Source organism: Epinephelus moara, chromosome 14, assembly GCF_006386435.1.
Source record: "Epinephelus moara isolate mb chromosome 14, YSFRI_EMoa_1.0, whole genome shotgun sequence".
In the NCBI taxonomy this organism is placed as follows: Eukaryota; Metazoa; Chordata; class Actinopteri; order Perciformes; family Serranidae; genus Epinephelus; species Epinephelus moara.
The window spans coordinates 34,743,895-34,756,086 of record NC_065519.1 but is presented as its reverse complement, the minus strand read 5'-3'; the positions used below and the strand labels follow the sequence as shown (position 1 = coordinate 34,756,086).

The 12,192-nt window shown below is 40.0% G+C and overlaps 1 protein-coding gene across 1 annotated transcript; it reads left to right on the top strand.

Annotated features, from left to right (window-relative positions):
- The first annotated feature begins 474 nt into the window (after positions 1 to 474).
- LOC126401217 (uncharacterized) lies at positions 475 to 11,985 on the top strand. Its single transcript, XM_050062336.1, has 10 exons — positions 475 to 1,036; positions 1,490 to 1,604; positions 1,681 to 1,847; positions 2,440 to 2,608; positions 2,791 to 2,986; positions 5,269 to 5,503; positions 9,199 to 9,313; positions 10,203 to 10,369; positions 11,418 to 11,586; positions 11,735 to 11,985. Exons 1-10 carry the CDS (start codon positions 824 to 826, stop codon positions 11,983 to 11,985), a joined length of 1,797 nt encoding a protein of 598 aa, XP_049918293.1. The 5' UTR covers positions 475 to 823.
- The last annotated feature ends 207 nt before the right edge of the window (positions 11,986 to 12,192 follow it).

Genomic DNA, 12,192 nt, shown 5'->3' with positions numbered 1-12,192 from the left:
GGCATTTGTCAGCTCTCTCAACACTGCAGCCATAAAACCCCATTAGGTTCTCCAATGACACATCTTTCAACTCTTTGGTTTATGGCCCACAGTCAAGTAGTGCTCTCTCCACCTCTCCAAAATTCAACAGCAATTTCTACATAGTAAATTCATCAATCGTTAAATGTCATCAATAGTTTGTGGCTGAAACACACTTTCCCAATAAAATGAGTCCCCACAATGTGGAATAGTACTGAAAGGTTCTGGTATCAGCACTCCACAACTGTGGGTGCACGGACAACCAACAGCAGCCAGGTAAAATATTAACTTTTGTTCTGCTGACAAGATGCTGCCACCGCTTCCTTATTAGTGGAAACGGTTGAGAGTGTATGCGAGTCCAGATGTCACGCTAATGGAGAAGAGGAGTTTGATCGTTACCCAAGCAACCCATAAGTCAAAGCCCAACATCTATGGTACTCTGACCAATCAGACTAAGAGCACTGCGACGAGATGTTTAACCTTTGGAGGATTATCCAGTTAGAGCTGTCATTCCCAAGATACTAAACACCAACTTTTTCTTGGTGTTGCCATAACAGCATTCTAATAGTCTCTCCGTTCTCCGTTAAGTACATTTTTGTCTCCTTCTTGACAATTTCCTGTTTGCACTTTTGGAGAAGAATGTTGCAGTGTACAGTAATGGATCTACCTTTGGGGAGCTACTCATAAGGTCTAAGATTTCATCAAGACTGTTGACTATAGACTGTTAGTCCTTCCTGAAGTGATTAACCTCTTTCCTGAGATTAAGCATCAGTCTTTAGGTCTATTCCGGTGCTGGAGAAGGTTGATGGCGAGGTTCCAGTTTGTGCCAGTCAAATTGAGCTGGACAGCATTTTTGGCTCTGGCCCACTTCACATATCTGCTGATTGGGGCCACCATCTTCCAGATCCTGGAGCGAGAGGCTGAGAACAACAACCGAAACCACTTCCAACTGGAGAAATTGAATTTCTTGGCTAACTACACCTGTCTGGATGGACCAGCCTTGGAGAAGTTTGTTGAGGTTCACTTTCTTTACAGTTCTTGAAGGAATTAAGTACAATGTACAATGGAGAGTTCTTGAAATGTGGAACATTCACAATTTATTATGTGAGAGTAATCTGGATTTTGTCATTTTAGACCAAATTTATCAGCTTCTTTTTAAATGCTTGTCTGTCTTTATCAAAATAGTCATTATTGACAATAGGTTGTATACAAGTCTGTACATCACTGAGTAAATATGATGATGAAAAGGGCTCATTGAATTCTGAATGGCAGAGAAATTGAGAGATCGATTTTATGATTGGGTTAGGTACATAGCAATAAATGGTGTTACAGTAACCTGACCTAAAAAATCAATAAGTGTGTCATAATCCAAAGTATTTACCAAAGTGATTGATAGAGTAAATGGTAGGCATTAGTGAGGTACGTGTGACCTTATTCTGGGATTTTAATACACTTCTTTGTGTGTTTGCAGGTTATTTTGGATGCCTGGGAAAAGGGAGTGAACCCCTCGGGCAACTCAACAAACCCCAGCAACTGGGATTTTAGTAGCTCCTTCTTTTTTGCAGGCACAGTAGTCACAACTATAGGTGAGCATTGTTACATATCCATCAGTGTTTGAACCGTCTAATGCGATACAATGACAAATCATTGTTTTGTCCACAGGCTATGGCAACCTCTCCCCCAGCACTGTATCTGGTCAAGTGTTTTGTGTGTTTTACGCACTGTGTGGAATCCCACTGAACCTGGCCTTCCTCAAACAACTGGGAAAATGTCTCACCATCCATCTGGGGCGACTGGAGAGGGGAATGGTCTCCGTTGTTCCACACAAGGTACTTACTGATTCCCATAGAGTCATAGTGGATTCACTTGAGAAATAAATAAGTAAATGATTTCTGCTCTGTTTTTCAGAACTAACAAGATTATTATGTCATTATTTTAGAAAAACCAAAAATTTTCCATGAAATTCTTTCTCAAAATTCTGAGGTAATAGTATTGTTAATTCAGAAAAACAAAAGCAAAAATTTTGCATAAAAAGCATTTAATTTTTTTCTCAGAAGTACAATATAATTGTCTTGTTTATTCAGAGAAACAACACCATATTTTTTTCATGAAAACCTTTGTCATTATTCTAAAACATCAACAACAATACTTTTTTTTATAATTCTAAAATAAAAATCTTGTTTATTCTGAAAAGACGGGCAATTTTTTGTTGTTTTTTATTTATTTTGTATTGCTTTATTTTTTTGTTTTCTTAAGTGAATGCATCTTCCCTTGATTTCCCCCCCAAAGCATCTGATTCATAGTCATTTTTGCTTTGCCTTTGATACAAATCACTGTACAGATTAAGATATGCCAAGAATAGGTAATGATCCTTTTTGTCATGCCCAACTGACGCCTATGGATCTCACGTTTCTTTTCTAGCAAACAGTTGAGGCTCTGGCAGTGAGTTTGTTCTTCATCGCAGGCAGCGTGCTGTTTTTGGTCATCCCCCCTCTGCTGTTCAGTTATGTGGAAGGCTGGACGTTTGGCGAGGGCTTCTATTTCGCCTTCATTACTCTCAGCACCATTGGTTTTGGAGACTATGTGGTGGGTGAGTAGAGAGAGCGAACAAGCACTATGTGGTAGAAAGACCACAGCGGACCACAGTAGAAAAACAATGCCTTTTAATGTTTTGAGATAATTACCGTGTTGTCATTTTAATGTATGAAGCCAGACATGTTTCTGTCTGGGATTAATAAACACGTTCTAACAAGGTAATGTCGACTCTTGTAGGGACTGACCCAGGCAAGGATTACATCTCTCTGTACCGTAGCCTTGCAGGCATATGGATCATCTTTGCCTTGGCTTGGCTTGCTCTCATCCTCAACATAGGAGCCAGAATAATGGAGCATGCAATTGGCCTGACTCATCCAAGCTTTAAAAAACAAGAAGAGGAAGAGGACGTGTCATCCAGTAAACTAGAGGACACGTCAAAGATCTGACAGTGGACTGTGGACGGGACTATCTACATGTAATATTCACTGTATAGAACATATTTAGTGTGACTGTTTTATTATGATGCATGGCACAATAAGGAAGAGGATTGGGGCCACATGTGAAAAATGTATTTGAATTTTGAGTCAGAATTTGATTTAAGTCAAAATTCTGACTTTAAACTCAGTAATGTCAGAATTTTGAGTTTAAAGTCAAACTTCATGTGGCCCTGATCCTGCTGACCAATGTAGCAGCTAATAGCAAAAAATGTTTTTGTAAGGTAGCCTATTCACCCCAGCATGTTTATTCTTTCTTTAAATGCTTGACTTTATAATTGTGTTTCATCTTGTGGAAAATGTATTATATTTTACAAAAAGCTGGAAAAACATTACAGGTTTTTGTTTACCAATTCTACCTCAATTAAGCCAGAGTCAGAGACAGTACAGCAGATCAGGGCCCGTATTTATCACACTTCTAAATATTACATTTAAGTTGCAAGTTGCAAGTTTCTTAAAGACTTAATTTTTGTTTTTGTTTTTTCACTGAGTGTAATAAAAAAAATAACATTACTTCAAAAATTCAAACTGACAACGTCGTATAGGAGTAACCTAGAGGAACTCACTAGTGATCATGTGATTAATCATGTGTGCCTTAAGTAGGAATAGACAATAGCCATGACTTAACTCACAACAGCTTGATTGTACATGCTTTAAAAATCCTTACATTTTACTGAAAGTTTCTTCTGCAGAAATGTGCTTTTAATGGTTTTATACTAGCAATTGATATTAGATTAACAACAACAAAACATATTATATATCACATGTTATACATAAATAATAAAATAATAGGACGTTTATTTTTTTTTGTCAGCTTGATAAATAAAGGCCCAGAGTAAAAGTCTCAATACGAAAATGTGTATTTTGCCTCAGGTAGGAATCCTGTAATGTTTTTCCATCCTCGGACAACAGCAAGAGTTGTGAATAACTGCTGAACAATGAATCTGTGTCCTTTGTACTCTTTGTGTACTTTTTGTTAAATGTTGCCCCACTGCATTATTACAATGTTCTAATGTCACACTGCGCAACTGTCCGTGTGTATGCATGTTTGTCTGTCTGTGTGTGTGTGTGTGTGTGTGTGTGTGTGTGTGTGTGTGTGTGCGTGTGTGTGTGTGGTCATGTGACGCCACATCTGGGTTTGTGTACTGATGGTAAACTCCAGTGAATTGAGCACAGAGGGCTATCTTGAACAAACACATTAATCAAGATGGTGGTGTGAGGTTGATCTGAGAGCACACACAACTGATCCCAGAAAGGCAGCTGGAATACAGGAGGACGGATTTTGCCTGTCATCCATTTTTAATATGTTTACTTTATCCCTCATTAAGGAAGCAAAAACGGTCACTTTCTGTCTTAAATCAGTCCCGCAGTCACCAGAGGGAAAATGTTGCACGTTTCTGTAAACCACGGATATGTTACATCTGAATTACATATGTAGCATATCAACATTTCTACAGTGAAGATGGTAGTAGTTTAAATTACATGTATGTGAGCTGACTTTAGGGGATGGTGGATGGTGCAGGGTGAGACGCCGCCTAGCAGCAGACCTACTGTTCGACAACAATCAACAAAAGCGGTTGTCTTTTACCGAGACATTGCTGCATTTCCAGCTGTGATTCCTAACCCTAACCAATTGGCTTTTGGTTAGGGTTGGTTGGTTTTAACATATTTGCTACATATGACACGTACAGATATTACGTATCTGTGGTTTGAAGATATGTCAACATTTGTTCAGGCGACTGGGTTGACGGGTCAGTATGAGAACTGCTGTCCTGACGAATAAAATGCAAACATAACTGAAAGTGAAATATAGTCTGATGTATCATGTGCAGTAGTTACTTCTCTCAGTTCTCGAGATTGTGCAGTGCCTCTAGAAACCACACACCAACTACTGTAACTGGTCTTGAATTAATTCCTACCTTAACTAATCAAACTCCATGACTTCACGGACAAAGGCTCACTTTGGCCAGACACTCCAAAAATTGACCTCACCCATAGTCATCGCCTACAGCCCAACCTCTGTTAGTGTGTCTCTCCCTCTTCTTATTTTGCTCCACTGGATTTGCATGAAATGCCATTGGAGTGATTGAAACAGTAGTGCAGATGGAGGTTCATTTGCCTGCAATGCACGGAAAGACGAGAAGCCAAGCAGGTAAACTCTCAGTCCTCGCTTTCCCCCGGCTGCAGAGGTTGAGACGCTAAGCTTGCCTGGATCCAAAAGTGCCACCAGGGGAACAGAGATGGGAATAAAGGAAGTGTTCAACTTGGCACGGGTGCCCTCCATCCTCATGCTTGGGGTGGTTTACATCACTTATGTGCTGATCGGCGGTGTGATTTTCTGGAAGTTGGAGGGAGATCTTGGAACGAAGGACATCAGTCTTTTACTGTCGCACAAAAAGAGGGTGCTCGCAACGTACACCTGTCTGAACCAAGAAGGCCTGGAGGAGGTGGCTCAGGTGAGGTGTGGGACATCAAAAGAGGCAGGTTAATAAAGTAGAATCCTCACCCCTTCTGCCAGGGTGAGGAGGCAGGGCCAGCCCAAGTCTCCATGGGGCCTTAAGCAAAAATTGATTTTGGGGCCCTCTATTACTGCCAATAATACTGATTATCGATCATCCTACTGCCAATAATACTGATTATTGATCATCCACACACCTACTGTAAGTTATTTCATGTTTTACTCTAGCCATGTTTCCATCAGCCTGTTTAGATGCGCATCTAGAAATATCGCATCGGAAAATTATGATGGAAACGCCAAAATTCGAATTAAAATGCCCTGATTCGCACAAACTAAAATACGCTTGCTTTAGCTGGGATTTGGTTGATTCGAAAAAATGTTGATTCGCAAAACGGGGGATGGAAACAGTTATGTTCGAATTAAGTCTGACGTAGCGCACCTCTCTCCATGGTGATATCCATCGGGAAGGTGGTAATGCATTTACAAGCTGGTTGCCAACCGCCAGAAAACGTACAAGAAGAAGAAGAATGCGAGACTTGTTGTGGTTCCGGTTCTGCGGAAAACTCGCGCGAGTTAGTAGTTTTCACCAAAGTCCGTACATTTAATGGAAACACACAGGATTCGTATTTCTTTTAATGCGCATTTCCCAATGATTCGAATCACTTTTGGATGGAAACATAGCCAGTGCCTCCTCCAAAATACTTTAACAGTGCTCCTGGGGAAGTTTCATATAACTTATGAGCATAATAGGGAGTTGATGTAAAAGGAATATGTTTATTTACTCACATAAATTACTATGCTCTGCAGCAAACAACATATCTCAAACTATAAGTTAACTAAGTTAATTCATTAATGCAAAAACATATTGCTAGCAAACGTCACCGCGTCTGTAATTAGTGTTAGTTGTTATTAAACATTTGCTAACAAATGTTATCAAAATGCCAAAAAGCGACCCAGAATATATACACCGAGAATCAACTTATTCAAAGTATTGCACAAACACAAAAACGTTAGCTTGAATAGTAAGCTATCTAACCTACCAGTTAAAAGAGAAATGTCTCTAGTTCTGAACTAACGTTAGCTAGCTAATTTGCTATTATAGGCTAACGTAGTTGGAACAAAATATCAACAATAATTAGGGACTTTCCTAATTTGAGGAAACTTTTCAAAATCTCGACACCAAACGTTACATTACCAAGACATGCAAACATACCTTTATCCTGTTCTCTTGTTGAGAACAGGCTCTGATTGGAGGGAGAGCTAACCACGCCCACTTAGGAGACAGGAAGAGTAACCGTAGAGTAACCGTTTTCTTAACATTGGATAAGCCCACGGTGGGGTATCTCCTTTATCCAATATCTCTGCTTATGCCTTGGGCCGGCTCTGTGAGGAGGGGATGTGGAATTGTTTTAAACAGCAATATAGGCTACACAGTCATATAGATGTCAGCATGTTACACTCAGGTGCTAATTTCCTTTTGCCAGGGACATTCTAACATGTAAATGTAAGGGGGTCACTTCACAGTGACACAGCTAAAATCTGCTTGTATCCAAATCAGCCAGTCAGCCTGTGGCTTTTACAGAGAGACCACTGGATTTACATCTGGACCACTGCTTTTACACAGTTTCAGTAAATGACCGTTTACTCCTCTTAAGTGGCCAAAACAGCCACTTTTATTGATTTAAATAACTCATATTTACAAGTAGAAATTTGCTTAAACAATATCATCTAACTAATCTGTCACTAAAAACAGTTCCAAGCAATGGGCGGCCATTTGCAATCACTTGTAGGACAGTAGCAACTTCTCCCATGCAAATATCAGCAGGGGCGGAGCCAGATGTCCAAACCCTGGGGGGGGGGTCAAGTGGTATGTTCAGCTGAGGATTTTTTTTTCCCCATTTAAGTATATGCACTATTTTTCAAACCATTTTAGATGATAAAATGCCAAAGAATCTGTACATCATTTGGGAAAAACGTGATAGTTGCCAAAGAACAAAATCGTCCTGTAGAGCCTGCATCCTCTTTTGGATCTAATTGTTCTGCAACTGTCTTCAACATTCTGAAACTATGATGCAACAAATGTTGAGGGTGACTAATTTTCGCTCCTGCCACCAAAAAAAGAGGCACAATATTTATGATGTTACTAGGAATTTTGCATAAACAGTGTCACTAATCTTAAAACCTATGTGCTAAAGACAGTGGCATAAGGTAGTTATGATAGGCCCCAGTGTGCGCTATTATGACAGGTCCTAGTGCATGCTATTGTGCACATATCGAGTTGTCACATGATCAGAGACTTGACATTGGATAACATCAATTTACATATTACTCAGAAATCTGTATCTTACTATATAATGACGAAAACTCTGTGTATGTGTGTGTGTCTGTCTGTGTGTCTGTTCCACGTTTTTGTCTTCACTGACTTGGTCAATCCATGTGAAATGTGGCACAGTGGTAGAGGGTCATGGGAGGATGCGAATGAAGCAATATTACATCAGTTGGCCAAAGGGGGGCGCTATAGCAACCGATTGAAATTGCAAACTTTGAATGGGCATATCTCATGCCCCATATGTCGTAGAGACATGAAANTGATGTTTTATTTCTAATTTTTGGTATGACTAAGTCATGGTATGGTATGCTGCACATAATCACGGAAACTGTCAGTGTGTCATTCTGTCAGTCAGTCATTCTGTCTGTCCCATGTCAGAAAATATAAACATGACAGAGATGGGTTTGCCTTTTTCAAGGACATACATTGCAAATGGCAATTTTTTTAATATATATTTTTTATTTATATGTTGTTGTTTTTTTAATTTAATGAGAGCCCTTCTTTGAACACTGGCATATTTTCAAGGTGGCAGTCACTCATAAGGCCCCACTCGCCAAGTAAATGTGGTCTTCAATACTTTGAACGGAAAACAAAATGGGCATATATCCCAAGTAAATGTGGTCTTCAATACTTTGAACGGAAAACAAAATGGGCATATATCAGTATCTGAATGACACAAAGTTTAAGATGTTTTAAAAACCTTTAACATTCGGGGTTTTTGAGAAACCATTTGAGGTTGTTGTGCAATCCTTTTCTTAGGAACTGGTGAGATTTTTTTTTAGAACATCACACCCATTCTGGAGAAAAGCATGCTATGTTGCAAGCTATTTGCAGAGTAAGAAAAACAATAGACTGATTATTCATTTTGCCAGCTGATGTGTGATCTTAGATTTGCATTGTGTTAAGACTGAAATCCGAGCAGGCCGTAGAGGAGGTGCGTCCTCAGCATATATTATGGTATGAAGATATCAGATTTAATTTCAATAAAGTCTGTTTCTGAAATCAGGCAACACTTGGGATAAGGAAGTACTACATCATAATTAATAATAAACTTGCAGTCTTAGATAACTAGGCCACAGGTCTCAGACTGTTATGTATTTCTCTTGGAGTAATTTCCCACACTGGTGATGAACTCAAGAGTTTTATGTAACAGACTGTGTCAACATATCTGCTCTGCCTGACACAGTGCTGACAGGGGTCTATGTGCCAACAGCTGTATTATATTGACCTAAAGACCCTGAAAGTTTTGGATCACTAAGTACAGGAGTTACATAACCGTGAGTCATAAAAACTGACCCAAGTCCATGGAATACGTCATCGTTTCAAATGAGTAACCCAGTTGGGAATTCTTTTATCTCTTTCAGGTTGTTCAAGATGCGTCCAAGGTGGGCCTAAGTTTGAAAGGCAACTACACCACGGACGGCTTCTGGAAATTCACCAGTTCAGCTGTGTTTGCTGCCACTGTGGTCACAACTATAGGTCAGACACCATGGAATAAAACACAAGAGATTTTCAATCATGCCTCATCACCAGCTGATAGAATTGTTCGTGCAACCTAAACAACTATGATGTGATAATATCAGGCTTTAACCTGGTCAACACATCATATAAGCAGTTTTGAACTTATGTTGGAATCACTGAATCATTGTGTTTTTGTTACCTGAGAATGAGCCATTTTGTATCTACATATAGAGCGGGTCCTATTCAATGGATACGGCCATGTTGTTTCTACAGTAGCCCAGAACAGACAAATTAAACACTGGCTCTATATAGGGCCGTTTGTGTTTTTGCTTCAGCCACCGTACTTCTCCTACACACTTGACACACAGAAGTTTCAGGTCTGCAAGCTCACCTCTAGATGCTACTGAATCCCTCACATTGGACCTTTTAACGTTTGACTTATTGCCTAATTCTAGACCCAACAAAGTTGTTATTTTGTCAGTATGAATCATTTGGACTAATTTGAAAAATTACCATCTTATACAGCTTGTTTTAATTTATTTTCTTTTTGATTTTGAAGAACAGTGCTCCTCTTAGTTTTTTTCATTGTGTATTTATTTCAAGATGATTGTTAATGAACCTTTGGGGGCAATAATCAATTAACCTAAGGACTAAGAATAAGCACTTGAACCTTCAGTATATTTGCCCAAATCTCAACTCTATTTTGAATATCTATCTACAACATAACAATTTGGTTGGTAAAGTTCTGTGGAGGTGAAAAACTTTCTGCGATCAAGAGCCATCTGAGAGACTCATCCCTGAGCAGCAAAGTCCCTTATAGGCAAAAAGAATTGATTGAGTGATTAAACCACTTATTGAATGAATTTTTCTTCTCCTTCCACCACACTAAGAGCTTATAGTTTTACAGGTTATGGGAACATGAGTCCGAGCTCTACTGCTGGCCAGATCTTCTGTGTGTTCTTTGCACTATTTGGTATCCCGCTCAACATGGTGGTGCTCAACAGGGTGGGCAAATACATGCTTGCTATAGAGAGGAACATCTCCGACTTCCTGGAGGGGAAGACCGGGCGAAGGGTGAGGAGATCTTTAATCTCTTAGTCTAACAGTGAAGTATGTTTCAGATCAATGTGGAATTTTTGGAGTAGGGTGTAGCTGCATAGCTCCAGGCTCAGGCCCAGGTCCTCCATCAGACCCTGTACAGTTCCAAGCTTGGATAAGGAAATTGTGTACACCCTATGGTACCACCGTGATTTCGCTAACCTTAGCTAGCGATGCTAATGTTGTCAGCAAACTAATGCTGAAGTAAGCTGAAATTATGTTAGTAACTCATAACTCATAAGCTTAGTACAATCATTTACTGTTTTATTGTTACGTTACCTAACTTTATAAGGTACAGTTATATTTAAGTATTAGGTTGTATTGTTTACCATGGAGGGCAAACTAGTGACTAGCTAGCATATCTTAATGTGGCATTTCTAATACACTTATTTATTAAGGATAAGTATGACAATGTAGCTGAAACATGAAACCTTATTGATTGATAAGAAAGCATGATAAACAGATGTGATTTAACTAACATGATTTTTCACCACCGGTCTGGGAATGGAGATAGGTCCCAGCCATGCCCACAGGAAGTGTGCCAGGCTTTGAAGCCAAGTTTTCTAGTGGCTAAACAGTGGAATTAAAACTTCTAGATCAAAAGGTTTCGGTCTGCAGACTTACATTGTGAAAAAGACATCTGTAAATCAGTGAATAATGTTTTTGATTGGCTGACACATTTAACTCTCGGGATTTGATCCGATAACATTTTGAAAGTCTAGGAGAGCTACGCAATTAAATCATTTTATCCCCATTGAAGTTAGCAGGTGGCTAAACCAGAAGTTAGTCGCTCAGCTAAAAGATTGTAGCGTGGCCAACTTTTTTTGGCTTCATGAGCTATTGAGGAGTGAAAGGGACCCTGCCTCAAACATTGTATCCAGTTATGTTTATATATCCATAGTCCCAACACCAGAGGTAGGCCTCAGCCTGGAGCTCTGCAGCAGGACCCAATTTTGTCTCACACATTTCAAGTGGACAGATCCTTGGAACCTGACTTGTTTCTACCTTCTGTATCTCACTGCAGAAGTGTACCCGCTTTTTTGTCCACCTGGTGTCATACCTATCTGGAGCAGTGCTCTTCTTTGTTGTGCCCATGATTGTGTTCCAGCAGCACGAGGGCTGGACTTTCTCCCAAGCCATCTACTACTGTTTCATTACTCTGAGCACCATCGGCTTCGGAGACTTTGTGGCAGGTACAGTGCAGCAATCACACTTCAGTGCTGATCGTCAACAGAAAGTAGCCACACTGTGATCCAATGATTGCATAACTTAACTCTGTTTCTTAGTGTTTGCTCAACACATTATGCTTTGCTTTGTATTAACTGATTCTTCCCTTCACAGACAGTAATCCAGACAAAACTTACCCAGAGTGGTACAGCATCCTCATGGCCTCATGGATCTTCTTTGGCCTGGCCTGGCTGGCCCTCCTCATCAACCACTCTATTGACATCCTGGAGCGACTCAACACTCACTGCAAACAGCGGTGGGGTGGACAGAAGCCAGAGGAAGAGTCTGGCACCACAGAAGGCGACAACCCAGACACACAGCTGGAGGAGGAAGACGAGATCAAGAAGCCTCCAATGAGTCAGTAAACTAAGGAAAAAAGGTGAAGATTCCAGAGATTTGACCTAATTATAGAATTATCTCTCTGTAGATCAAGACGTGGGAAACAGGCATAATTTATGGGTTATGGCCAAGTCATGGCAGGATGTTTATGTGTGTGTGTGTGTGTGTGTGTGTGTGTTTAACAAGACTGTAAATGTTGAGAGTCTGTGATGATTAAATATGTGACTGTGCAT

Bases quoted from the DNA above. Each gene is read 5' to 3' on its own strand.
- LOC126401217 (XM_050062336.1), top strand. From the start codon at position 824: ATGGCGAGGTTCCAGTTTGTGCCAGTCAAATTGAGCTGGACAGCATTT. The intron at 1,037-1,489 runs GTTCACTTTCTT...GTGTGTTTGCAG, and splicing joins CCTTGGAGAAGTTTGTTGAG to GTTATTTTGGATGCCTGGGA. The intron at 1,605-1,680 runs GTGAGCATTGTT...TTTTGTCCACAG, and splicing joins CACAGTAGTCACAACTATAG to GCTATGGCAACCTCTCCCCC.